The sequence below is a fragment of the Dermacentor albipictus genome, chromosome 1 (genome assembly GCF_038994185.2).
Source record: "Dermacentor albipictus isolate Rhodes 1998 colony chromosome 1, USDA_Dalb.pri_finalv2, whole genome shotgun sequence".
Taxonomy (NCBI): domain Eukaryota; kingdom Metazoa; phylum Arthropoda; class Arachnida; order Ixodida; family Ixodidae; genus Dermacentor; species Dermacentor albipictus.
Genome location: NC_091821.1, coordinates 340,295,288 through 340,322,588, shown reverse-complemented (window position 1 = coordinate 340,322,588; position 27,301 = coordinate 340,295,288). Strand labels below are relative to the sequence as shown.

The following is a 27,301-nucleotide window of genomic DNA, read 5'->3' as shown; positions in this document are numbered from 1 at the left end:
ACTTCCGATGGAAGACGAAATGGGCAGAACGGAGAGCGCGTTGTCGCGAGAAGTATCGAATGGAACGAGACAACGCGGGACTCCACGGGCCGCTGCCGCGTGCCGCAAAACGCGACTGTGGACTTGGCCGCACGCGTCTGCCGCGCGGTCGCTTGCCGCGTGCGGCGTGTCGCGTGCGTTTTTGTCGCTAGTGTGGGCGTACCATAAGGCCCACGTTACGTTGCCTCGCGCTCGCGCAAGGCATCCTGTCTGATGAAAAGCGAGGCTCAACTCGGCGCTGCCTGCCTGTGTGCGCGCGACGCATAGTTGTATTGCGCAACGGCGCGCCCTATTAATGGCGCGTCTGGCCAGACCGGGCCAGTGAGCTCTGTTTCACCGAGAAAAATAATTATTTTAACCGTCATCCTGGATGTCTGAATTGTACGTATAAGTCGCGCTTCAATAATTTCGCAACGCCGCAGCACATGGACCTGGAGGCTTTGTTTTAGAAAGCGCTATTCAGCTCACGCCGGCTTCGTGAAACGATCGTGGAAGTTTATAGCCGAGGTTATGGCGAACTAGAAGAAAGCGTACGTATACTCGCAAAATATGTACAGACTTAGTCGAAAGTGTACGGGATACCTCGTGCTCTCGCAATGTACGTCGTTCGACTCTGTGGTGTGGCCTCCGTGGCGTTCTTGACACTCCAGACCACTGAGTCCTGTGTACTAGAGGTTCTTTTTTCTTCCTTTTTTAAGTTGCCAGGATGATGGAACTTTTGGCATAATACCTGAACTCCTTTACCCAATCTGTAGTCAGCATGGCGGTAATGGCAGCGCAGGCCGTACAATCTTGACAAACACTCTGCGTTGGTGAGCGTAAATTTTTTGGAAACGAAATTCCCCCCACGCTTCAGCCAGCTCCAAAGTTCTTTCGGGTGAATGTGCATGGTTGGCTTCTGCTGTGTTCTTTGCCGGCGTATAGCGAGACACTCCTCTCTGACTTGAATGCTCCAACTTCTCCCGAGGGACAATCTATGGTAGAAAAGTTGATGCCGACATCTCGGATGTTGAAATCGAACGCACCGTGGTTTGCTCGGCAATGAGCACCCGCATGTAAAACTTAAGACAATGGCAAATATCTCAACTCTAGCAGCAACACTTGCTTACGCCTTGCTCCCTTGCCTGCCGCCGGGGAACCTCTTCGTCGCTGACAACGCAGCCCGGAATGCAGGGATGTAAATAACAGACTGCTATCACTTGGCCCCACACAATTCGGTTTTGTTCGCCTTGAGACTTACTTGCCAAAGCTTTCCAAAAACTGTACAATCGGCCGCTTTCACCAATCTGTCACAGATTGGTGAAAGAAGTTCATGTATTATGCCAGAAGTACAATCGGCCGCTTTCTGTGCATGTGCTCCTTGAACATCGCCCCATCCCTCGTCGGCCCATAAAGCGGTGAAGGAGCTTTTGTGCTTCTTAAGGACGATGGGCTTGTGCGACCATCTGTGACAATTAATGCAATTTCTGTAAGACCAGAAAATCAGCTCATCGCGAGCTCATCGCGATTTCCTTCTTTCCTTTCCTCCTCTCTCTCCCTGTCATCTTTGTTTTCGATTCCACCGTCAGCTCATTTCTACAAATCAAGCTCATTCCTCCTCCTCCGTAGAACCAACTGTGGGTTGGTATCTTTGCAAGCGCCCCTAAGGAGATCATGTTGTGTAATAACGCACACATACATAAATATATTCACGTATTGCATATTTACGTATGTGCATGTCCATTCTTTTTTACGACAGTTTTCGTTGAATGTCCATGCATTCTTCTTTTCTTCATTGCGTCTGATTTTCTGCTGATTTTCTGACCGGCCCCGCTGACATTGTCGTTCTTCATCAGTACTGACCCTGTCTCCTACCTTATTAGGCCCCACAAAATGTCTATCTAATTCTCATTCTTCGGAACGCGTGTAATGCGTACCAGGGTGCCCTAAGTTCTTTTCCTTCATCGCGATCTATAAGATGCACTCGCGCAATTTAGTAAAGCGTGATTGTATCCGTGGCACGTGCCTAGCACGCAGAGTAAGCAGTAATTGTTTCAACTCTAAATATTAGAGCGGATCCGATCTAACGATGAACATCGACATTAATGATCACGAAAGTTGCAATGTGGGCTTGTTGGTAATGCGTCTTCAAGGGGCGTACGGTAGCGCAATTAAAAGACGGGACAAAAGAAGACACATAGTGACACACACAGCGCTTTGTGTGTCCCTATGTGTCTTCTTTTGTCCCGTTTTTTAATCGCGCTACCGTACTCCCCTTGAAGACACTAATGAGTTTAGCATTGCAGCAATGTAATGAAACACCTTACTGACAACACCGAAACATGCATGCAGCCTGGCTCCTCTCTCGCGTTTCCTTTTGCACACGCAGCGCCATCTGGTGCCACCACCGTAAGGACCATGAGTGGCACGGGTTCAATTACGCCGGATGGCATAGAATATGGTAAGGACAACTCTAGGCCTCTAGCACTTTTAATTGTACGAGTGAATTTACAAAATTAGTTTTTCATTTGTGATAGATGGGTGCAGTTGATTCTAACTCGAAACCAACCATAAGACATTTTTATTTATTTGTTTAGTTTATTGCTAGTGACATCTAGCGATCCGACGTTGGCCATCGACGGCCAGAAACTGACAAACCCCAAAGTGGTAAGAAAGAGCCAAAGAAAGTAACCTCTTTAACAGCGCATGGTCAATGTCCTCCGCGACATTCAATTCGGCCCCATTAGTGAGGAATTATGAGCCACTGAACATGAAAGGCTCATTGCTGCAACCCTTTGGCCGAGGCTGGAGACATTGCGTCGGTGCATTGAGCCGTCTACTCTATGGGGCAACACGTGATTAATATTCAAGCAACCTCAGCAGTTCGTAAATAAAATGAAGACCTAATCTTTCGTTAATGGTCACCTGTGGTGGAGATTACGTCGAACATGGCTTTCTCCTGTACAGGGAAAGAAATTTACAAGTCCTGCTGAATTTAACAATACTGTAATGTTTTTTTTCTCGATGAATCGACAATCCTGTGCGTGGTGGAAGAAAAGATTATTCGAAAAGCCGATTGAACGTTTACGCAAGGCCACTCATGGGAAATTCTGCCCGTGATTCACAACGAACTCAATCCGAACTCAGCCATTCTCCATGCGGCTGGTTAATTGCGTGCGGTTCATTGCGTACAGCAGGTGCTAAGATCACGAAGCTGAAACACAAAGGAGCGTAACCACGCCTTCTACAAAGGAGTGCGAAGTAATTCAAAAACGAGTCGTAACTATTCGTAACCGAGAACCATTTCTGATATGTATGGCTGCGCCCGGTATGTTGGAGGCAAGTGAACATGCTTGCTTTCGGTAAGCGTTACTGTACATTCCGCTGATTTCCCTAATATTAATTTAACCTCATAAAAACATTTTGTGTCGTAAGCAGTGTTGTATAAACCTTCTATATTATGTCATATGTATTTGTCAAAAATTTGAGCACGGGTCTATTAGAGTATTTGAAGTTTTGTACGCCATTGTTAAGCGGACAAGGGTCGTAATTCATTTCGTTCGTAAGAGCTGTTGGTCACTGACCGTCAATCTTTGCTGATAATACGTTCAGTATGATGACAGGTTGGCACATGTTCTCACCAGTTGCTCTAGCGCAAGAACTTATTTGTGAGTATTTGTGTTGTGTGTGTTTTAATGCATATTCTAATTCATTCCTGTAGACAATATTGAAAGTATATATTTTTTATTTTTCATTGACAACATCGTTCCTGCCGCCGGGAGCCTACCCGTGCAATACGAGGGCGAATCAGCAAGTCTTTGTTCCTATTTTTTCTTAGCCAGTATAAGGCACATACAGGTAATTACAAATATAACGTAATATTCGACGTAACTTACACTACTTTTCCACATAGTCCCAATACCGCGTCAGACATTTGTCCCATCACAGCACTAAACTTGAGATGCCCCCATGGTAGAATTAGTCCAGCTGACTGTGAGACCACTGTCGCATTGCTGTCTTGGCTTCATCATTGCACGGGAACTTTTGTGATCTCACAACACCACCTCACACTTCCCAAAGCGAGTCACATTTCCACATACGTGGGCTGCATTTTCCTGTGGATTTCGATGGGCGTTCCTATATTTCTCCATAGAAAACGAATCACACTTCGTTATCGTCGTGGACATGTGAAGCAGAACCGCCATCTTCAACAACTGAGAGCAGCGCCGTGCCGTGGAGCTAGCGGTAGACAACACCGGGCCGATCCAACAAAGGTGCACCGCTGGGAATGGAAATGGTGACTTAGCTGTTACAGTCGTAATTTGGCTACGAAAAATAGGGGCAAAGAATTTATGATTCGCTCTCGTAGGCACAAGCGCGCTACATGCATGGTGATCGGCCATTATCGAACCTCAACGCTTGGAAAGGGGTGTTTTTTCTCAACCCGAAGGCGTCTCCACCTCAATAAGTGCTATTGGCGCACCACATGGGAAATGGTCGTCATGGAAGCGTCCAAAACATCCATTTTTCTTTTTCTTGGGGGGCTCGCGAGGGTTTCGACGGGAATTCATGGTGCAGGCTTCTTTTCCAAGCCTATCACCCCTAAAGCAAGCCTCACGCCATGCGGGGGTACACTTGTGTCAGTTTCAACTTGTGGATGCCCGGCAACATCCCACAGTCCACAACCCACAACATCCCACAGTCGAGGCGGGCACTCTACAACTTGCCACGCTGTTCCTGCTGTACAACTAGGCCAACTACAACAGCATTGTTTCTGCTGCTGGGCAGAGAGCAGTAGTAGTGCGCCAACAACTGGTTAACACCTAAATTTGACACCTGAGCTTGTTAACGAATTACGTCAGCGAACAAGGTGCCATGTGCATGCAAAACTGAAACTTGTCCGTATTTAAGGCCACATTCATTCAAGACAGCAGTACCGTAGTGTTCAATGGCAGGCCGAGCTGTCGCACAGTAATTTCCAATCTCCTTTCTCTCACGGAGGAGAAATACCGGCATTCCGGTAAATAGTGTTCAATCGTTTCTAATGAGTTGCAAAAATGGCATAAAGGGGAAATTGCCAGACCAGATGCGCATGTGTAAATGTAGAGGGGGGGGAGGGGGAGGGGGAGGAAGACACAACAACGCAGTCTCGTTAAAGTCACTTCCGTTTGTCTGGTTTTGCAAAATTTCTTGCTCCAAGAAAATTGTAAGTGGTGTAGTTCCGAGGATGATGTTAAATTTGGTTTTAACGTTAAAAGGATGTATCTTCTAAACCTGACAGGCATGATAAAACCCTTCGTTGGAAGAAGGGTAAGCACAGGGCCACCGATAGAAGCCTCTACCAAGCTGTCGGCCACTTCAGTCCTAAATATGCCTTTGTGCCCAGGTACACATATTAATCGTAAGCTCGCTAATGACTTGTAGCTAGTGGGTACAAAGTTTTAATACATGCGACATGGCGGGAGCAGTAAATGAGGTGCATGGCGATAAGGAGTCTGTGATTATTACCGTCGTTGTCCTGGAAGCTTGTAGCGTGCGCAAAGCTAGGACGACAGCTAGGAATTCCGATAGGGATATTGGTGTGAAGTCGGGAAGCCGAACAGAAAAAGACCAATCCATCGACGATGAAAAAATTCCACCTCCGGCCTTTTCCGCACTATGGGAAGCATCTGTTGCTATAAAAACGTTTGTGTGGAGCTGATTCAAGTGATCTTGGAGTAAGCCCTTAAGAATATTTGAGGAAAGCTGCTTTGCAATGATCGGGTATATGTCATCATAAGTAATAACTAATGAATTTGGGATACCGTTTACCGTGATTACGTCATTCCCCCCTTTCCATCCCCCTTTCCCTTTTCCCAGTGTAGGGTAGCCAATCGGGCTCAGTCCTGGTTAACCTCCCGACCTTTCATTTATCATTTTCTATCTCTCTCTCTCTTTATTTGTACACCTAACGGACTCAATAACGATTGTGTTATAATCACTTGTGGCGTGTGAAACCGAGGCCATGAGGCTCCAAAAAAATTGGGCTGGTTGATTGATACAGATTGACTGGTACCTTCTTAGTGGGGATTCATAGAGCGTTATGAACGTTTGAACTGTCAGTATATTAAATCTCATTTCAAAGGAAGGCATTCGTGATTCCTTGTAGAGCACAGCGTTTGCTACAATCTTTGTTAGCCCCAGACATAAGCGAAGAGCTTCCCGTTCCAGAAAAACTAGAGGACGTAGCTTATAAGCAGAGGCGCCGGAGAATAACACACAGCCGAACTCTAGTATAGGTCGGATATACATGCGGTAAATCATTATGAGTGTGTCTCTGCGCATGCCCCATCAATTATTGCCTATAGTTCTTAATATCCCCATTGCACGGGAAGTTTTTAAAGTTGTATGTTGAATATGATGACGCCAGTTAAGATTACCATCATATGTAATTCCAAGGTACATGACTTTTTCCACTTGTGAAATAGTGTGATGGCGGTATGAAAGGGATATAATAACTGGGTCTTGTAAAGAAAAGACAAGAACGGCGCTCTTATTTACATAAAGGGACAAGCAGATACTGCCAAGCCATGCTTCTAGCTCGCATAAGTATTCCTGTAAGCACTCATAGAGTGACTTAATATCATTTGCCGGAGCAAAAAACGCTATATCATCAGTGTAAACGTACGTCCTTACATTCTAATGATGAGGAATGGAGCTGAGTAAGATGCTAAACAACAGCAACAAAAGCGGAAGTTCCCTTTGAACTTCCGCTTTGTGCACAGCAAAACTCCCTGCCCTGCAAGAACTCAGCAGTCCACGTTACGAAGTATTCAGGTAATCCAATATTCTGCATCCTCGTTATTAATATAGGGTATTTCACACTATCGTATGCTTTAGAAACGTCTAGCGTAACTAGAGTTTCGTATTGTTTTTGGTAACAAGCCAACTGAATTCGGCTCTCTATAGGTCGACCATTCCGCCCATGCGATCACGCTGAAGCGAGACGTTTTCCTTGTTTGCGCATGGGTTATATTTTTGTGTCTTTCACGTTCTCTCATCCTTCTATTCGATACTCCCCTTTCCCCTATGCGCAAACCTTCCTTTCTTCATACTCTAACTCTCGAAAAATAGTATGCGATATGCTAAAGCCTCAGTTTTTTCAAACGGATAATATGAAACTGGTGCTAATATTAAAATACGTTGATAATAGTACTCCTCATTGCTTCTTTTCTGATGGTTATTGACTTGACAGCAAGTAGCCAAGAGCTCTTCATTCAGGACATTACTTTTGCACAAATATTTTGATGCCAGTATGAACTATCTTACGAATATGTTTGCGCATTCGCTGCTGAAATGACCATTTTGACATTCATGTTGCGCAACGCGCGTTCCAATTTGGGTCGTAAATTACAGGATTCAGACTTCGTTTAGTGCACAGGTTATGGCTCAGTGGTCGCAGGTAAATTATAAGCTTTCACGTGTCGAAGCTACGATAAGATTATGAGGCACGCCGCAGTATACAGGACTCCGAATTCATTTTCATCGCCTGAGGTTGTTTAGCGTGCACCCAAATATAAGTACACGACCGTATTTTTTTTTTTTCATTTCAACCCCGTGTAAATACAGCCGACACGGCCGTGCTCGAATCCGCGACCTCGTGCTCAGCAGTGCAACGACGTCGCCACTGGCTACCACGGCGGGTACGGCTTAGTGGTCAGAGCGTCCTGTGTTCTCAGAAGTATCTCGTGCAAGTCCTGGCTGGTAAAGGCTGAGCAAACACCGCCTATATCACTCGGAGCAATCGGCGAAGCTTGGGGACTACAGCCGATTCGAGTTCCGGTGCAGCCTGTCTGAGAAAGAAGATATCTGAAAGTGGATAAGATAGACGCGGAGTGCCTTCTCCGAAGAAACCACGTTCCACGAACGGATTTTTGCAATAGCTTACGTTTTTCTAGTAGTCGTCGAGAATAAAGTATTAAATACAAGAGGAAAGAAATTGAACCACAAGTTAACTGCAGTGCTCGCGAAAGTGCAATAGCCGTACACAACACTCTCGCAGTCGTGACATTAAAAATAAGCCGTTCCGGATGACGCACGCATACGACATCCTGCAGGTCATAGGCGATATGGGACAGACCATGGAATTGCTTCTCTGGCATGTTTTGTGCACAAACACACCGAGGCCGCCGCTGAATGATATCGTCATACAGCTTTTGATTTCATCCGTGATGCAACGTTATTCGAGTGATTGCGTCACACAGGCAAAGCGGTCGAAGACGAAGTATTATTCATCGCGAGCTTCATCACTCGACATGTTACAAGGCGCGAACTAATTAACGGCTCGGCTTACCCTCTCAGTTTGTTTAGTTGTTTTAACAATTGCGTCAGACGACGACACTGATCAACAGCGTTACAGTAGACAATGATTTTTGTTCTTTTTTCACCACAAACAGCGGCGGCGAACCCGGAAGACCTTGCCGAATCTCTCTGGAGCGCAAAAAGCGAGATAGGAATGGCAGGCCGCGAACTGGGAAAAGCAAACAAGAAGCTAGCTGCTGCGCAGAGCGTTAAGAAACGCATGCCCACCAAGCTCATGCTCGGTCAGTTCCCCGGCGAAGGTTTCAGGCACCAGGCCTGATCACCGCGGGGTGTGCGACCGCCGGCCGCTCTCACTCGGCGCAAATCGCAATTTTGTTGACCGCGCGCGCGTTGTTAACAACGCCCTGCGGTCTTGATAGCGCGCGAGCCACCGAAACCAGACACCGACGGCACCAACTCGAAGCGGCAGCTGCTCGCTGGCTGTTGGAGCCGGATCGGCCCGAGTGGGACCCGGCGCAGGGCACAGTGCGGTCGGCTTTCCCTGACCGTGGCTTCATTTGGACAGCTGCTCGCACCCGCCTTTTAGGTTTAAGCCGAACTCTTTCGTACATAGTACGCCGCATGAAGACCGTTTGGGTAGCGCAGTAGTTATGTCTGCTTGACTGTGAAGTGCTGTTTACAGGCATCTGTAAACTGTTCGAGCCGTCTCGTTGCCTTCGAAAGGTGGTGCGTCAGTGCCGATTCTGTGCGAGTGACTGTGCTTCTCCGAGGGAGGTGTTGCGCCTGCGGACAAGTGCGCAACGAGTGTTGTGGCACCCTCCGGGAGGACGCCACGCCGTGTGAACCTGGCGTCGAGGCTTCCTGACGTTATCGCCCTGGTCTTCGGTTCATCGTAGTCGTGGCAGCACCCGGAACCTTACTGCAATTCAAAGTAAGGGTTAACGGCTGTTGTGAAACGGACGCCGTCGTGCCGCTTTATTTCGGCGCGTTTTTTTTTTTTTATGAAGTAGCATTCCTAGAGTGAACAATGCAGTCAACATTTATAGCACTGCTGCCAGTATCAGATGGCCGATTCGGTGCCCAGTCCTTACGTTATAGTACTATGCCATGCTATGCGACACCGTGCTGATATCGGTTTATCGGTTTGTAATGAACCGATTGGGAGCTATCCGCTCGTAAATCCGGGCCTCGAAAGGAGTGTACGCATAATTTGGCCCGATTGTTACACAAGTACAGTCTAGCGTCATCTGAAGGTTATCGTGCGAGCGTCGACCAAGACGCCACGTCCCAGAATCCTCTTTCGAGGTGGGGGAGCTATCAGGCCAGCTGTCCTCACTCTTCTTGCTGTTCCTTAAGCTGCGGTCACTCTCGTCCGAGGAAGTTGCTTTCACAGCGAAGCTGCCTTTGGCTAGTCTCCAGCGTATTGTGATGTGTGTAGAAAAAAACGATGGCGGCTTCTGTAGAGCCAGAATAGCTTAAGCATAAGGCAAAATCGTATCAGAGTGTGTGTTTCCCAGCTGCTTTTGAAGCCAAACGTGTCAGAACCGGTGATGGAGGATGGGCGATGGTTCGATGCGTTGCGATCTACACAAACAACGACAGCGCGGTCGTTGCATCCTATGCCTTAGTGACGACGGGTGCAAGCGTTGCCATGGAATGTGTCGACGCGTGCTCCGTACGGACTGGGGACCGAATTGTTGTCATCACCGTACACGTTTATTCCGGAACGTCAAAGAAGGACCTTGTAGACCTTATGATCGACACATTTGGGTGGATCCTTTCGGTGGTCCCCAATTCCATAGTCATTGTGGGTGACTTTAACCTCGATGTGTCTCGTCCCGACGTAAAGTGGTTCCATGGAATTGGCGTTTCTCTTGGAAAGGTTCCGCCTTCAACGTTACACCAAGACCAATCTCTCCACGACGCGCAATCGGTCGTGCACAGACCTAACATTCGCTAAGAGCCTAATCTCCAGTGTCGTCACAGAGCTCATGGCCGTCTATCATAGCGACCATAAAGCCTTATGTACTGTGGTCGCGAAATAAACGTAAATACAAATAAACTTAACAACCTGCATATTTGTGTTATATTGTTTTACTGTTTTACTTTATTTTTTTATAGTTACGTGCAGCTCCGCTGGTCATCCACCCTCACAGAGTGGAATTGCTCTGAATCTTTTCTTCTTTTCTTTTTTGGTACTTCAGGGAACTGGCAGTGATAGTAATGCGTGCAACGCATTCTTCGGTATCATAAATAGAAAGGATGGCGAGTTCGTCGCGGGGGTCATTGTTCTAGCATGCAACAGTGAGCGAGGGAGAGAAGAATGCAAAATCTTGATTTTCACAGTTCGGAAACGAGCCGCTAGGCACCTGGGACACCAGGCAGGTCAACGCTCGCGCCGTAACCTTCAAATCGCGCTCGACTTTACACTGGGAAAGAGGGCTATCAGAGTGTTGATATAATTTCCCTTATTACGTGCATTCTGCTAATAAATGGCGTCTTGATGCTCTAGGAAAATTTTCATACGTAGCAGCTTTTAATATTTCAGTTGTATCGCGTTTTTCAACGTGCATACAAGTGCATGAGAATTAGTTGTCAGCACATACGGAACCTTTAACGCAGCCTTCGACAGTGATTCAAGACAGGCTGAGTTGCAAAATGTCGCGAACTGCAATGCTTGTCGTAGGTAGTGTCCTACAAGCTCGTATTCGATGTTGCCTGAAGAGTGGCTGACCGATCGGAAATTTAATCACATTTATACCAACGTACTGGCATGAGCCTATATGGCAGCACTGCAACGCCGCTCAATGCAATAAATGTGCAGACGCGCGCATGCGTCCTGCACATTTATTGCATTCGTGCGCTATTAAACGAGATCAGGCGCGCAGCACTGAAACCAGAATTCCTACGAGCTTCAGTGAGCCAGCGATCCGTGTAGTACAGAAAAAAAAAATGGCTGTGGCTTAGCTAAGGTTAAGCCCAGGATGCGAAGCATACTAGCCTTTATTTTAACGCGACAGCGTTAAGGAGCTCGTGTCGCAGAAAAGCCGGTGTCGTCGGCGTCGGCTCAGGCGTGCGGCGCTTGCTCAGGCGCACATTTCGTTGTCGCGCCGAACGCTGCGTTGCTCGACGCTCACCGCGTCCGATGCGGGGCGCGTAGTCGCTGCGCCGTAGCAAAGCCACCTAGAAACAGTCTCCGTATATCGCGCCGCAACCTTCACTTCTCATTCTAACGAGCAGCTCTGTCTCCAGGAGGCATCTCACCTCGTGAGTGTCTAGCAGAGGCAAGCGCAGCTGCTTATATTGGCCTCGAGCTCCACAACTGCAAAAGCTGGCGCCACCGTCGGCGTGACGTGCTAGGAGGGATCACGTGGACATAGCGGCCGCGTCGGCTGCTTCGGGCGCGCCGAAGCGAGCTGAAAACGAGTTTAAATTCCCGCGTACGCTGCGGTTTTCATTTAGTGGTGAAATTTTCCCGCTTCGAGTGTCTCCTTCACAACGCTTGAAAGCACTACAATAGGTAGTGGCTGCCTTTGAAGGCGCGCAACATGGTAGGCTACTGCTCGGTGCCGCAGGGCCGGACGCACGTAACGGAGGCCGGTGTCGGCCTTATTCACACGTAGCCGCAGGACAAGAAGCTGTGTGAAGCTTGGCTCGCGAAACATAAAACCGGCAGTCATCGGCTACAACTCGGGTATGCAGCAAGCACAGACGCGAGGAAGATTTCTGCTACGGCGCCCGGTCTGCGATGTTCTCAAAACGCGCACTGAGACGCTCGCCTGAGTCCGCTGCCCGACTAATGTCATGACGGTTTGGTCTATGAACTTGTCGATACTATAGATACTGCCAAGTTCAGTGGAGTGGAAAGGCAGCGGTGAGAAGCACATTTAAAGAAAGCATGGCATATGGTCATGTTTGTGTTATGAATTAATGCACTGGATTACAAAAAAGGAGCAGCGGGAAATTGCACACTGAGAACACCGATAAACATATAGTGCGACGCAACTCCAGAAATAGTATTGAAAGGTCAAAGAATTTAGAAGAAAAAAAAAGATTGCATCGTCGCGATGGCACATCACAGTCCCCGTAGGCGTCGAAGTCTCTACAATGAAATTATTTTTGAACAGCTCTGATAGCGCCCACGCAACAATGGTTGCCTGTATACTGTCAAATGCTCATATTCTGCGGCCTAAAGCTCATGGCACGGTGCGAAAACGCGCGCGCGGAGAAAGCGAAACAGTGCGCGGACAAGCATGCAGACGCGCAGTCGGTCGCTGCGAATCTGCGCGATCGCTGCATTGAGGCTTCATTCTATTACGCTCCATTTAGTTATAAAAACACTATAAGAACATATTTCACATAGTTTGCTCTCGGCGTTTACCTACCTTTCACGCAAGAAGCCGGTTCGGGAGACTCCATCGCGGCGACCGCGCGCAGTGGCGTTCACTGTACGTATTCGGTAAAGAGATAGCGGCTGTAAACGATCGTGTGCTTTCAGCTTGCCCAAGACTGTTATTTAGACAGTAAGAAACTTCTCTCGTTCCGAAAGTACTTACAGAAATGTCCGGGAGAGCTCGCGCGTGGTGTTTTCAGTGAGCGCTGACAGCAAAACCTATGAGGAGCGCGTCACGTGATCCCCCATACTACGGCATCGAGGCGCTTCCGATAGAGGGCGACTCCGTAACTCCTCGCCGCCAATACCGCCGCGACGGCGCGAGCGACGGTGCGAGTTGGAGCCTCTCCTCTATCGTGACGTCACGGTGTCACGTGGTCAGCCTTGAAGGCGACGCCGCGAGCGACGGCGCGAGTTGGAGCCCCGTTTCTCCTCTGTCGTGACGTCACGGTGTCACGTGGTATTGAAGGCGACACCACCGTGCCTGAGGAGCTGGGTTGAGCTCTAGTAATATGCTTCGCATAAAAAAAAATTTTATGTGGATGACCATTCAAGCTACTTGGTACATACATTCACGTCCGGTCGAAGACCGTAGGATGGGAGTAATAACTGCTTGGAAAAGTAGTTTAGAATATCCCTATCATGTTTCACACGGGTGAACAATATGTCTGGCATAAAAAAAAATAATTTGCAGTTCCACCTTTGAAAAGTGGTAATATTTGCATTTTCAAAGGTGTCTTGGAGTCTGGCGTTTACGATTCGGGAAGCAGGCCATCAGCTGTTGCTCGACTATGTACACAGCTGGAAACGTGGTTGTCTAATCTATATCGAAAGCGCTGTTAGGTATCTCCTATCTGAGGCTCTCTGGTGCTCGTATTTGCGCTCGTGTTTACCTGATCGCGGTGCGAATGCCGCGAGCAGAACTTTCTAAAAAACCTGCCAATTGTGAATCACTGAGCCCTCCTTGCGTTCTCCTTACTTGTGTGAACCTCTTGACGTTGAGTAAAGTATTCAAATATTCTTTCTGCATAAGGTACTCAATGGGCACTTGGGATGACGTAGAGGGTAAAAATGACTATACAGGCACTTGTTTACGTTTCAGAGAACTCCTGTATTGCGGGAAACAACGCAACATGTGTTTTTTTTTAAATAGCAACACTGAATAAAATAATGAAACAATATTTGTTTGCTTGTGTGGTTTCATATTAACGCACAATCAATTGAATACTAACTTGGCCTAGATTGTTCGAGAATAAAACACATTCTAGGGATTATAATCTAGTCAAGGTCATTATCTAGTCATAATAAAGTTATAAGGCATGTCATAGTGGGGTGCTCCGGATCAATTTTGGCCACCTAGGATACCTTATCGTGCACCCGATCCATGGTACGTGCTGTATGAGAATTCACCTGCTATTTCGAAAAGGGCATTTTTATCCAGGCCATGGTTCTGAAAAGCGTGAAAAAACACACAAGGTAAAGTCGCGTGGCGACATCACCTTGAAGGTCTCGCATCAGATCGACTTGACGCTATAGATTTTGGCAGTTCCTGCTCAGCTTTAGCAAACAGTTTACCATTGAAAATTAAGATCAATTACATTTGAAAGCGAGCAACAACTGAATGTGGGAAACTTTGCAAACATTTTGGGGATAAAGGGGGTCAAGGTGTGTTAAAATAAAGTGTAATTAAATAAAATTGGAGTGACACAATTAGCGCTAAGGTTTGAGCTATTAACAAAATATTTTCAGGTTACTTTCCATACAATTAGTAATGTTTCACAGAAAAAGCGACTGTAGTTTTGACACACTAATCCGATGGTACAAAAGGGTCTTGTTGATTTGTAGGGTCCCTCTAGCATGTATTTTCGCAACGTCCGTTTGGGACTGTAGCACTTCATTGTGAATATGTGAGCAGCCTACTTCTCAATATGCAGGCTGTCAGCGTTTACTATAATGCAAGGAGAACGTAGTTGGCGCTGCAGAAAGAGTTATTGGGCTAATTTTCATAGACTGCGGTCATGATCCGGGAAGCAAAGGCGATTTATCAGGAGTGCCACCATTTAGTTACGCGCAGCAATAAAGATACTTCAAATTATTTCTAATGTGTCAACTGCTATATATCAATTCTACGGTGCCTTGGTACAGGGAAACGACCAGCGCGATGTCCTTCTTGGATATTATTTATTTGTTTAGTGTGGATGGTTGAACACACAACGAAATTAGGTGAAGTGGGATAACAGACATGGTTTCTAAGAGAGAGAGAGAGAAGAATACAGGAAGGCAGGGATGTTAACCAGTCAATAGTCTGGTTGGCTACCCTACACTGGGGGAAGGGAGAAGGGGAAGAGAAAGAAGGGAGAGAGAAGGTGTAGGTACGCGTACGGACAGCACTTCAGTTAAAGTCGCTCGAGCAAACCAGAAGTTCTGAGAAAACACAAAAGTGCCTTCACTGCCTTCTGAGCCGATGATCGGTGCTCTAATATTGTCAGTTCACTCAGAGGACGATCGTCTAGTTTCCTCAATGTGTCGGACAAATACTGTCTTTGGGCTTGAAATTGAGGACAATGGCACAATATGTGGTCAATGTTCTCCTCGCATGCGCAAACATCACATGCAGGACTATCAGCCATTCCAATTAGTGCTGAGTAGGCATTCGTGAAGGCCACTCCAAGCCATAACCGACACAGAAGAGACGCTTCACGCCGGTGCATACCGGCTGGAGGTCTGAGTTGAAGTGATGGGTTTAGTCGGTGCAGTCTTGTGCGTCTTGTATGTACATTATTCCACTCTGCTAAGGAGATCGTGCGTGCCAGAATGCCAAGTTGTCTCGCGGCGTCGGTCCTTGAGAGCGGAATGGGGACGCAGCGGTCTTCTTGGTTTGACGTCCGAGCTGCTTTATCGGCGTCTTCATTACCAATGATACCGCAATGACCTGGTATCCACTGAAAAGAGATATCATGGCCTTTTTCTCCTAAGTGATGGACAAGCTCCGCGATTTCGCACGTGAGCTGATCGTGAGTTCCATGTCGGAGAAATGAATGCACACATTGCAAGGCCGGCCTGGAATCGCAGAAGACTGCCCATTTTCTAGGACTTTCAGTATTCATCACTTCAAGCGCGTCGCGGAGAGCCGCGAGCTCTGCAGCTGTAGACGTAGTGACATGGGAAGTGTTGAACCGCTTGGTTATTCTCATTGCTGGTATAACTACAGCGCCGCCGGAACTGGTTGATGTAGTTGATCCATCAGTGTAGACGTGTGTGCAGTCGCTGTATTTCTCGTACAAGAGAAATAAAGTTAGTTGCTTATGGCTGATGATGGCAAGTCCGACTTTTTCTGAAGTCCTGGGACTGTAAGGTTCACTTGAGTACGGCGCATACACCATGGAGGAATAGAAGGCCTTGCTGCAGGTGTGTAACCTGACCTGAAAGAGTCACGGTGCGCGAAGACAGTCGCACTGAATGTCGTGTCGGGCCTATCTACTGGGAGACTTGCTAGGTGGTGGGTAGGGTTCCGGGCGAAGTGTCTTAGGTGCACACGCATTGTTTCAATGCTAATGTGCGTTCTAATAGTGAAATCTTGAGCCACTGCAATAACTTCAGTCGTTGACGCACTCCGCGGTAGACCGAGACATATCTTGAGTGCTTGGGCTTGGATGCTTTGGATTATGTTCAGGTTAGTTCTGCAGGTGTTGGACATGACAGGTAGGCTGTATCGCAGGAATCCAATAAAGAGGACCCTGTACAGTTGCAGCATAGAGTGTATTGGCACTCCCCAGGTCTTTCCTGCAAGGAACTTAAACATATGGCAAATTCCTGTCAGGCGTTTTTTCATATAATTCACATGAGGGGTCCAGGAGAGATTTTTGTCAAGGACCACCCCTAAAAATCTGTGACTCGTGCTGTACGAGATCATGTGTCTGTCGACGGATATCACGTATGGCGACATTGATTTCCTGGTAAATGCCACCGCTGCGCACTTCTCGTATGATATATGAAGTCCTTGTTCTCGAAGGTAGGATGATGTCAAAGTAGCTGACTTTTGAAGCCGCGCGCGAAGCTGTAGTCGCGTCACAGCCGACGTCCAAATGCAAATGTCGTCGGCATAGATGGAGAGCCTAACAATGCCTGGCAGGATGTCGGTGAGTCCAATGAGTGTTAGACTGAAGAGCGTTGGGCTGAGTACTCCGCCCTGAGGCACCCCACGGTTACTGTAATGCTGGGAGGTCGGGCCATCCTCGGTAAGTACGAAAAAGGATCTCGTATGTAGATAGCTACGTATCCAAATATATACTTTGCCGCCAAGTCCTACTGCCTCTAACGCGTTCAAAATCGCTTCGTGCGTTACGTTATCGTACGCTCCTTTAACATCCAGAAACAGGGCAGCAGATAATCTTTTGCAGGACTTCTGGTGCTCGACGTACGTCACCAAGTCGATAACGTTGTCTATGGAAGAACGGCCCCGCCTGAAACCGGCCACTGCATCTGGGTATACCTGGTAATGTTCGAGGTACCATTCTAGCCGTGCTAGAACCATCCTCTCCATTAGTTTTCCGATGCAACTGGCAAGCGCAATTGGTCGGTATGATGCAATGTCTACAGGCGACTTGCCAGGCTTGAGCAGTGGAATTATGCGACTGGTCTTCCATTCTTGGGGAACCGTACCTGTCCGCCAGGAGCTGTTGAATAGGAGCAGGAGCACTTTTCGAGCCTCATCACCCAGATTACACAGGGCACGGTAGGTTATACCGTCGGGGCCTGGTGAAGATGAACGCTTGCACAAGGCCAGTGCAGCTTCGAGCTCGTCCATGGAGAAAGGACTATCCATGCGGGAGTCGCGTGAAATCGGTGAGTGGCGGAGCGTCGATGTTCCAGCGCAACTAGTTTCGCCAGCAATCCTCCTGCAGAAAGCTTCCGCTACGTCAATCTCGCTGCATTGTTGGTGAAGGGCCAAAGACTTAAAAGGGTGGCGCTGCTGAGGGGTTCCACGGAGACCACGAACAGTTCTCCATATGTGAGACAATGGTTTTCGTGGATCCAAAGATTCGCAGAATGATTTCCATCTTTGTGATGCAAGTTTGTCCATGCGACGCTGAATTTTCTTTTGAGTTCTTCTGGCCAACCTCAAGTCATTTACAGACTTCGTGCGCCTGTATCTTCGCTCTGCACGACGACGAATTGCACGAAGCTTCTCTAGCTCAATGTCGTATTCGGTGCGTGTGGACGTTCTCGGAAGTGAATGTTTCGCAGCCTCTAGGGCACCTTTTATGATGTCCTCTAGGCTAGTGGCCAAGTCATCACGACAGCCGTCTTCGACAATTGACTTGAACATTGGCCAGTCGATGCATTGTGTGACGGCGGCTAACCTGGAGTCCGTCAACCCTTCAACCCTAAGATAAGTGGGTAGGTGGTCACTTCCCCGCGTTTCAATATCCGGAAACCACCTGACCTTTCTAGTGAAGGAGCGTGAAACAAAGGTCAGGTCCAGGCAGCTACAGTAGGCAGTTCCACGTAGAAAGGTGGGGCTTCCATCATTTAACAAGCATAGTTCTTGTTCGGAGGCAAATGACACTAATCTTCTGCCTCTCGAGTTTATCTTAGAACTTCCCCAGATGGTGGTGGGCATTAAAATCTCCAGTAATCACCAAAGGCTGCGGAGTCGCTGTGGTGATTCGCCGTAATCTCTCGCAGTCCAACCGACTTGAGGGCGATATGTAGGCTCCAATTAATGTGAAAGTGAGCTTGCCTTTCCTCACTGTCAGACAGACGTATTGGTTTTCTTGGTCAGGCGACACTGGGTGATGGACATACGTAAGATCACGTCGCATGAATACGATGATCTTGCTGCATTCTCCGTGGGTGGCGGACATGAAACATTCATACCCGGACAGTCTGATGTTATCTGATAGGGGCTCGCAGATGACGATGACTGGGAACTTATTCGTGAACACAAACTGTCGAAAGTCCGACATGCGTGACTTCAGTCCTCTGGCGTTCCACTGAAATATCGACGCGTTTCGGACTTCGTCACGAAACGACGGCTTCTGGAGAGCCATGATTTTAACCAAGAGCTGCAAGTACTGGACTCAAAGTGTCCAGCACCTGTAGTGCGCTTTGCGCAGACGAAGACTTCATGTTGGTAAGTATACCGCGAATGGCACTCATGAGCGACCGCAGAATGTTGATGACCTGGAGATCATCAGCCAGCGTCGCTTCAACAGTGGCAGAAGCCGTTGAAGCCTGTGCGTTTTGAGGTATCTTAGCAGGGAGGTGTGCCCTCGGTAGCTCAGGCCATTCTTCAGGACGGGCGAGGCTCTCCTCTTTGTTCGCTTTCCTTGTATCTGTCTTGGCGGCGCAGTGCGGAGATGCGGCAGCCCTTCTGACTGTAGCTGGCGTGTACCTATCTTCAGTTGCGGAATTTCTTGAACGTTTTCGGTGTCGATGCCGACGTCGCCGAACAGCGGTAGCAGCCTCTCGATGTGTCGAATTGTCGCGCACCATGCGTTTTAGAATCGTGAATTCCTTCCTCATCCGCGGGCAATCCTTTGATGAGGCCTTGTGAGGACCACTGCAGTTCGGGCACTTTAGAACATGTGTGTTGCAGGCGTCTTCTGAATGGGACTCAGAGCACCGCGGGCACACTACACTGTTCACGCAGACACCCTTCACGTGGCCAATCTTGCAACATTTGAAACACTGGAGGGGCTTCGGTACGAATGGTCGTACTGGATGGCGGACATGTCCTACTTTGACGTGGGAAGGAAGGCTGTCTCCTTCAAACATAATCTTCACACAGCGTGTGTTTCCCAATCTGGAAATTCTTGTAATGGAATTGCCTTCTGTCGTTGGCTTTATCAGCGTTGGCAAGTCGTCATTAGGAATGGCAACGTCGACGTCATAAATGACGCCCGCAGTACCATCGCCGCCTGTAGGGATCATTGATCGCACCTTTACGTTGTCGATATCAGTTATATTTCGTAGGTGTTGTAGGGCACTACGATGTAGCACATCAACTGCCAGGACATTTTTCCGCGGGTTTATTCGCACGTCTTTAATCTCATTTGGTGCGATTCTCTCGAGTAAGGAAGAGAGGACCTGCCTGTTGAGGAGCCGCAAATTGGTCGCCGGGTCCACGGGCATAAAGAGCACAGTGTGCGGCCAGCGCAGCGGTGCACTCTTCACGGTAGAAGCACTTGGCGACGAAGATGCCTGCAGTAGTCTTCTTTTCGCTGATCTACTCATCACGACCTGGAAGTCATCGTCCGACGAGTCGTAGCTGTCCGAACATATCTCAGTGTCCTCGCTGTCGGTATCGCTTGACGCACTTCCACGTTTCCTGGACGCTAGCCGACCTGACGGCTGCACACCAGGAAAGTCCGCGGAGATTTCTTCATCCATTACCGCAAGGAGGGAGCGGCAGCTCCCAGAAATGCAGGGAAACAAAGCGAAAAAGCGGAGACAAAAGCACAAGCGTTCTATCAAAGAATCGTTTCTAAGAGTTCTTGAATTGTAATGTGTTGGACGTGACAGCGAGGAATGCCAAAATCAGGTGACACTCACTCGTCCTTTGAACAAAATAATTTAATAGTTAATACACCGTAGTTTAGTGTACGCTTTAATTTGGTGATCCGTTTATCATTCATTTGTAGACATTCAGTTAAAATCAGAACAAATACAGGTCGTGCTTAAGTGCTCTGTCTGTATGTAGTCATTTTGTTTACGATACTGTCAGCCTTCCCTGGCGGCCACAGAGGGAGCATAGCCACATAAGCTTGACAAGAATCATTTCCAGTTTTTCTAAATATACGTCAATGAAATTACGTGGACGAACATATCAAGGCCAAGTGTATTCCGGCCAATCAATTATAGTTCGTGTGTGCGATAATTTCATTCTTGGTGAGAAATGTTCATGACAGCAGCTATCCTATACGAGAACAAATTAAAGAAGAATTATAATGGTGTAACTGTACGATTTATAAACACTTCCATAAAATCGGTGAGACTTAGCTTAGTGGGAGGTCGCTAATAGGGAGGTCACGAGAGGCAGCGCGTGGGTTACGCGTGGATGCGATTCAAGGCAGCCGCCGCACACAGATCTCCGTTCATACAGCGCTTTGTTTAGATACAGACGACGCGCGCTATTCTAGCGCCATCGCATAGCCACCGTCCCCGCACAGCCCGTCTTGCGTGGTACTACGCTTTTTATCTTATGCTTTCGCCATACCCTCCTCCTCCGCTTTCCGCCTCACGCTCTCTTCGCTATCGCTATCTCCCCTCTCTACGTGCGCTCAGCTGTCGCTGTCATCCTTCACTGTGCCCATTCGCTCGATTACGAGGTATGACGCCGACACTCGCTGCAGGAATGGGCGCCTATGGGAGCTGCGCTCTAAAAAAAAAAAAATGCTGTAGTATTTATGTGCCGTAAGAACACACAAAAAGGCTGCGCCAAGAAATATATCACTGATTGTTGTGCAAAAAAAAAGAGCTTCATGACTAAAATGCCAGAACACTAAACGACAAACTACAACAAAAGATAACAGGCTGTCCTTGTATATCTTCCGAAGCGAAACTGAGAACGAAACTTGCCGTACCCATATTTTTCGGCATTGCTCTTAAAACGTCGGGAAAAGAAGGCTGTACTTGTCCAGAGCAATTCGTCAAGGCGAATTGACGTCAGTGCGTGACGCGTGGCGCGTGACGTCAAGGCGTGACGCGGGCGTGTCAAAGAGTTACTTGGCGACCAACAGTGCTCTCGCGATCTGATTGCGCGAGAGCGCGCACCCTTTGTTCGCTCCTTTGTATCGCAAGTCCAACCACCGGCCGCTTACCCGCAACTAGAAACACGGGAGAAAGCGGCATAGAAAGCTGTTCGCTTTAAGAAAAAGAAACCAATCCAAGATTATTTCCCATGTACACAACTTTGCCTTATTTTATCATCAGCAAAGCTATCATTATGTTGTCGCCATTGTCATAGCCGTCATCGCTTTGCCGTTGTCATTGTAATCGTCGTCACGTGAGCTGCTATCACTGCTTTTGGGTGACACTAAATGATCTGTTCTGAGTGATCTTGTAAGGATTTCTTTTTTTTTTCCTTTTGAACACAGTTTTGTTTCGACCATTGTTCCCTGTCCTTTGCAGCGGTGACAGTCAGCGACAAGACCCATCCGAACCATGACGCTGCCGGACTCTCGGGCCTGTTGGCCCGTGGCCATCTCTGCGGCCATCTACGTGTTCGTGGCAATGATGCTAATCAAGTCTGAGTCTGTCATCTACATTGGCTTTATGGACATGCTGAAGGTTAACAGACAGGACGCCTCCTGGCCCCTTACCGTGGCTATCATCGTGTCACAGTTGGCAGGTATGAACTCGGCGTAGACGTCCGCCAGTTACCATCCTAACGAGATGGAAAGACGCTTAACCTAGGAGATCTACCTTTTCGCAATTAAGTTTGTTTTTCTCGGATTTAATATGCACCGCCATACCTCTTCCATTCTTTCTAGTCATGCCCGAAGTTCTTCGGTGGCTCGCGCCACACCAAATTCCAAAATTTTGAGTGCTCGTGTGTGTGTGTGTGTGTGTGTGTGTGTGTTTGTTTGTGTTTCTGTTTGTGTTTGTTTGTTTGTGTGTTTGTTTGTGTGCGTGCGTGCGTGCGTGTGTGTGTGTGTGTGTGTGTGCGTGTGTGTGTGTGTGTGTGTGTGTGTGTGTGTGTGTGTGAGAGAGAGAGAGAGAGACAGAGAGAGAGAGCTCTGCAGCACATGTCCGACGGGCGTGCAAACGATCGTGTCAACCCTTACTTCATTTGTTTTTCATTATCTTTATTTTTCAGTTTTTGTTTTTATTTACCTTTCGCTTTCTGTTCGTAATTTGTTCTACTTTCTTAAAGAGGTCCATTAATGATGTTGAAGTAACCGGCCCCTTAGTACCACATTTTCCCAGTATGTATTCCTTACTAACTTCTTCTTAGGCTCTACCACACAAATAGCTTGAAGCATGCTTGAGTCACTGCAACGAGAATTCAGTAATCATCAGGTACAGCTAAATATTTCTATACGCACGCCTCACTTAGATTCTTGCTCTACGCACTGACACTTCGTGGTTGGATATGTGAAACTAATGAAATGTAGTAAGAAACGTAGAAAACAGCGGTAAGACTCCATACCCGCACAGACGGTTATCTCGATATGTGCGCACCTGAATCTACAAGTCCGTACGACGCTGTAGTGATTGAATCGCACATAGTTGTATGTTAAACTGCGGGACAGTACCTCGAGCTGCCTGTGAATTTAACATAAATTCGGACAAGTCGGCAGCATGCCTGATTAAGTATGGGGTTTTACGTGCCAAAACCTGAGTCTGTATGTCCATAAATAATTTCTGTATTCAGAAATCTTAAAAACAGTAGGGCTTTAGATATTAACGGTTTTCAAATAAAACCTCTGAAGTATGTAATTGATTTGTTAGCCCCAATATTAACACACATATTCAACCTTTGTCTCAGTAGTGGAGTATTTCCTAAGCAGATGCAGATTGCAAAAGTTATCGTGATACACAAAGGAGGCGATACCTCTGAACTGTCAAATTATAGGCCAATTTCTATTCTACCGGTAATTTCTAAAGGCATAGAAAAAATTATTCACACGAGAATAACAAATTTTTTAGATAAGCATTCCGTTTTGTCGAATGATCAGTTCGGGTTCAGACCAAAAAGATCCACTGAGTTGGCACTGCTCAAGCAAAAGGAACTCATCATAAATGCATTTGAAGACAAGCTCCTTGTCCTCGGAATTTATATTGACTTTTCGAAAGCCTTTGATTTAATTAATCATGACTTGTTAGTAAATAAACTAAACCACTACGGTATAAGAGGGATTCCTAATTCTTTGATACGGTCATACCTTCAACATCGTAAACAAATTGTAGCACACAATGAAGCTCTGTCTGATGGCCAATACATAAGATCGGGCGTGCCGCAAGGCAGCATCTTAGGCCCTTTGTTGTTTTTAGTTTACTTAAATGATATATTTTACACTAAGCTACCGGTGAACCTTACTGCCTACGCTGATGACCTTACGGTGCTCATTACGGGTAGTAGAGATAATGACTTATCCTCTAGAGGTAATGAGTTTTTGCAATACATGTGTCAGTGGTCGCAGGAAAATTACCTAAAGGTGAACACAAGCAAAACTAAAGCCATAGTATTTCGAGCGAAAAACAAAGTTGTAAAGGATATTATGCTTAAGTTTGAGAACAACTATATTGAAATCGTGCGTACTATCAAGTGTCTGGGAGTAACCTTCTCGGAATCGCTTAATTGGGATGCCCAAATTAATAACGTAAGATCAAAAATGAATAAAGTGAATGGGGTGCTATGTCGTCAACGGTATGTGCTATCAACAAAAATAAACTATTAATCTACAACGCTTTCTCAGTTCCAATACTTAACTATTGCCACACTGTCTGGGGCACAAGTACGAAGCATAATTTATCCAAGATTACTCTTACCCAGAAACGTGCGATAAGATTAATTGCTAACATACCATGGTATGCCCACACAGAAAGCTATTATTCCGAGTTTAGCATCATTCAAGTGCCTAATCTTTATGCCTTCAGATTAATTCTTATGTACAAGAATGCTATTAGAACAAACAACGCAGATATGTTGACACTGTTCAACCTTCAAAGCAATGTGCCCATGTACAATGTACGCCGTTGCACCTCTTGGTCTACACCGTTTTGTCGGACTGTGTACCGATTTCAATCAAACGCCTATAAACTTCCCTGTTACCTTAACACACTTGAACGTAATAACATCTCCCTGGAAGAAATATCGAAAAATAAGTTAATTAGTGTTTTGCCACTCCTGCACTAATGTATGGTGTTTCATTTCTGTTTTTGTATGTCGCGCTATTGTTTCTTACATCACACAATGTTAACAAATGCACTAAGGCTGTTGTCAATTTTGTACGTATATTTTCTTACTGATCCCTACTGTATTTTTTGCCCTTGTACGTTCACAAATTTCGCAATGTATTCCAATGTTTCTAGTATTTCTCTGCGTCTGTCATGATTAAGCTGTTTCTCGTCATACTGTCATGTGGGGCGTAGTGGGGTTTTTTTTTCAAGCCGCTGCATGCGGCTTTTACCCTTGCGTCCGCTCTCATTCTGTATTCTGTGGAAAGAGAGAAATAAAGATTATTATTATTATTATTATTATAAAACCACTTTCTGATTGTGAGGCACGCCGTAGTGGAGGACTCCTGAAATTTCGACCACCTGGGGTTCTTTAACGTGGTGCTAAATCTAAGTACACGGGTGTTTTCGCATTTCGCCACCATCGAAATGCAGCCGCCGGGGCCGGGATTCGATTCCATGACCTCGTGCTCAGCAGCCCAACACCATAGCCATTGAGCAACCAAGGGTGGCATTGGCGATGGCATAGCAGCCGTAGGAAAACTCAAAAAGGTTCCCATCGTAGAAAGACAGGTAGAGGGGCGACGCGAACTTCCTCAATTGTGAAATAAGTTGACGTGTAAAGTGGAACCCCTAGGCATGTTCTCAGCATCTGTGCATGGGCGCTTTCCAGCTTGCGCAAACATGACGAGCTCATACTTTACAAAACATGCTATACCGCATGCTATACCGAATGTTGCCGACGTAGAGAGCCTGTTACAGCCGGAGTAGCGAGTGCTAAGATGGGCCTCACTTCATACCGGCCATAAAGCGAAACACTTGAGTAAGTCCAGTTAATTTTTTCTTCAACATTGCCACATGCTTCGACCATGAAACACAGCGGTGAACGACAAAGCAGAGCTAAGGAATGTGGAATGACATTGCCGTTGATAATTATCGGATAGCGACACATATAGGCACCGTGTGAACGCTAGCGCAGCGACCTGAGCTTTGTGTTCATGATGTCCGAAATCTGAGCTTGTCTCCATGTTTTCATAATTTTATCCCCTTTCCTTGGTTCTCCAGTGCACCGTAACCAGCTCGGCTCGGCCTGGCAAACCTCTCTGCCTTCCTCTTATCATTTCTTTGTTTCTCTCTCCCTCGTTCTCACGTGGACATCATCTGCCGATGAACAGAACCACGCAGCGAAGTACGAAACCGATAGTCTAACTTTATCCGAAGCCGTAGCTGTGTCATTTCAGGCTTTCTCATCTGCTTACTGTCCGTCCAGGTGGTTTTGCATACGCGAAAGTGTGGGAACGTTTATCTGCGCAGGCCCCGTGTACGGCATACTGGGCATGTGGATGTCCGAGCGTGCCATGCTGGTGTGCGGCGCCCTGCTGTGCGCGCTGCCGGTGATGATCTGCTCGCTGGCCAACAGCCTCGCACTCGTCGTCTTGCTGTACGGCGTGATTTACGGTGAGAGGTGCCAGCCACAACGACGATTCTGATTTAATTAATGTAAACGAGTGAATGTTTGACCACAGATAGGATCTGCTACACTTAAATTGTAGGTACAAAGCGCAAGCTCAAAAAGAAAAATACAGTGAAAGTACAAAACAGTGTCAAAAGTCTATAACGTAACGCCAAACCACTAACAGAGCAAGTCCGTGTATCATGGAGGAAAGAAAAAAAAATCTTACGAGCCTGCGATCAAAACACAATCACGAAATCGTCGTGTTAACTTAGAGGAAATTAAGATTACCCATTAGTTACACTGCTCACCAGGTATTTACCAATTCACTGTCTATGAGAGAATCCAGTAGATCTTTCAGAGCTAGTCTCTGTTTCTTGGGATTCCACCAAGGTCCAAGTACTTTCTGGACAGAAAAAGGCGCCCATGGAAAAAGGTCAGGCGCCTGTGAAAAACGTCTCGCTGTAAGTCATGTTGTGGGCACTCAGCGAGACAATACTCTACAGAAAGTTCCATTGAGATGCAGTGCCGGCACTAAGATGATGTCCTCTTCTTTAAACAATGCACTGCGACTGAAGCAGTTTCCTGCATTATAAATTTGGGGTTGCTCGGCCCACGATATCTTGTAACGCACAAATAAAGCGAGAGAGGAGACACCTTACGAAGGCACATTCATGGCCTTAGCACGGCAGTGCTACACTTGAATATGATAGAGTGCAAGGCTGAGCTAGTTTTTAACGCAGTGAAAAACAGTCTGAATTTAACACAGTCAAAAGATTTAACGCAGTGAGAAAGCAGTCCGAAGACGGGAAACAGAAAAAGACGCAGGATAACTGCTGACTGCTTTCTGGGCCCTGTATTTCTGCGATAGACACGTGCCTTTCTTCGAGGAGCATTTTAGGAATGATAATTCACTCTATTTACTTCTTTACTCGCTAAGAAATGAAGCGATTTGTGGCTGGAGAGTGCGATGTTGACAGTATAGGCTAGCTTTTCACTATTTATAACGTCTGGAGTTACTAAGATGGAATGATGGGCGAGTAGTCGCGGGCACGTTTCTCATTTTCACTGACCGTACTCCGATGAGACAGAATGCAAAAACAAAAAAGAAGGAAAAGAAAATTGTCCTCATGCTTTTCAGGAAGTTTTTGTAGTTCCTGCGCCAGTGCATATATGTTGGAGCTTATTATTATTATTTGTATATATAGAAAATAATTGTGGTCTTGGTA

General features: G+C 46.9%; 1 protein-coding gene across 4 annotated transcripts in view; it reads left to right on the top strand.

The window, feature by feature from the left end:
- The first annotated feature begins 3,284 nt into the window (after positions 1-3,284).
- Positions 3,285-27,301, top strand: part of LOC135905221 (monocarboxylate transporter 13-like) — a 40,437-nt gene continuing 16,420 nt past the window's right edge. The window contains exons 1-4 of one of the 4 annotated variants that reach the window (XM_065436265.2): positions 3,341-3,380; positions 8,454-9,250; positions 21,848-22,067; positions 25,934-26,077. In XM_065436265.2, the coding sequence (XP_065292337.1) occupies positions 21,881-22,067; positions 25,934-26,077 (331 nt within the window). In that variant the 5' untranslated portion in view covers positions 3,341-3,380; positions 8,454-9,250; positions 21,848-21,880. Of the gene's footprint in view, positions 3,381-8,212; positions 9,251-21,847; positions 22,068-25,933; positions 26,078-27,301 lie in introns of those variants that run through there. The other 3 variants (XM_065436391.1, XR_010565384.2, XR_010565376.1) reach the window with 3 other exon arrangements.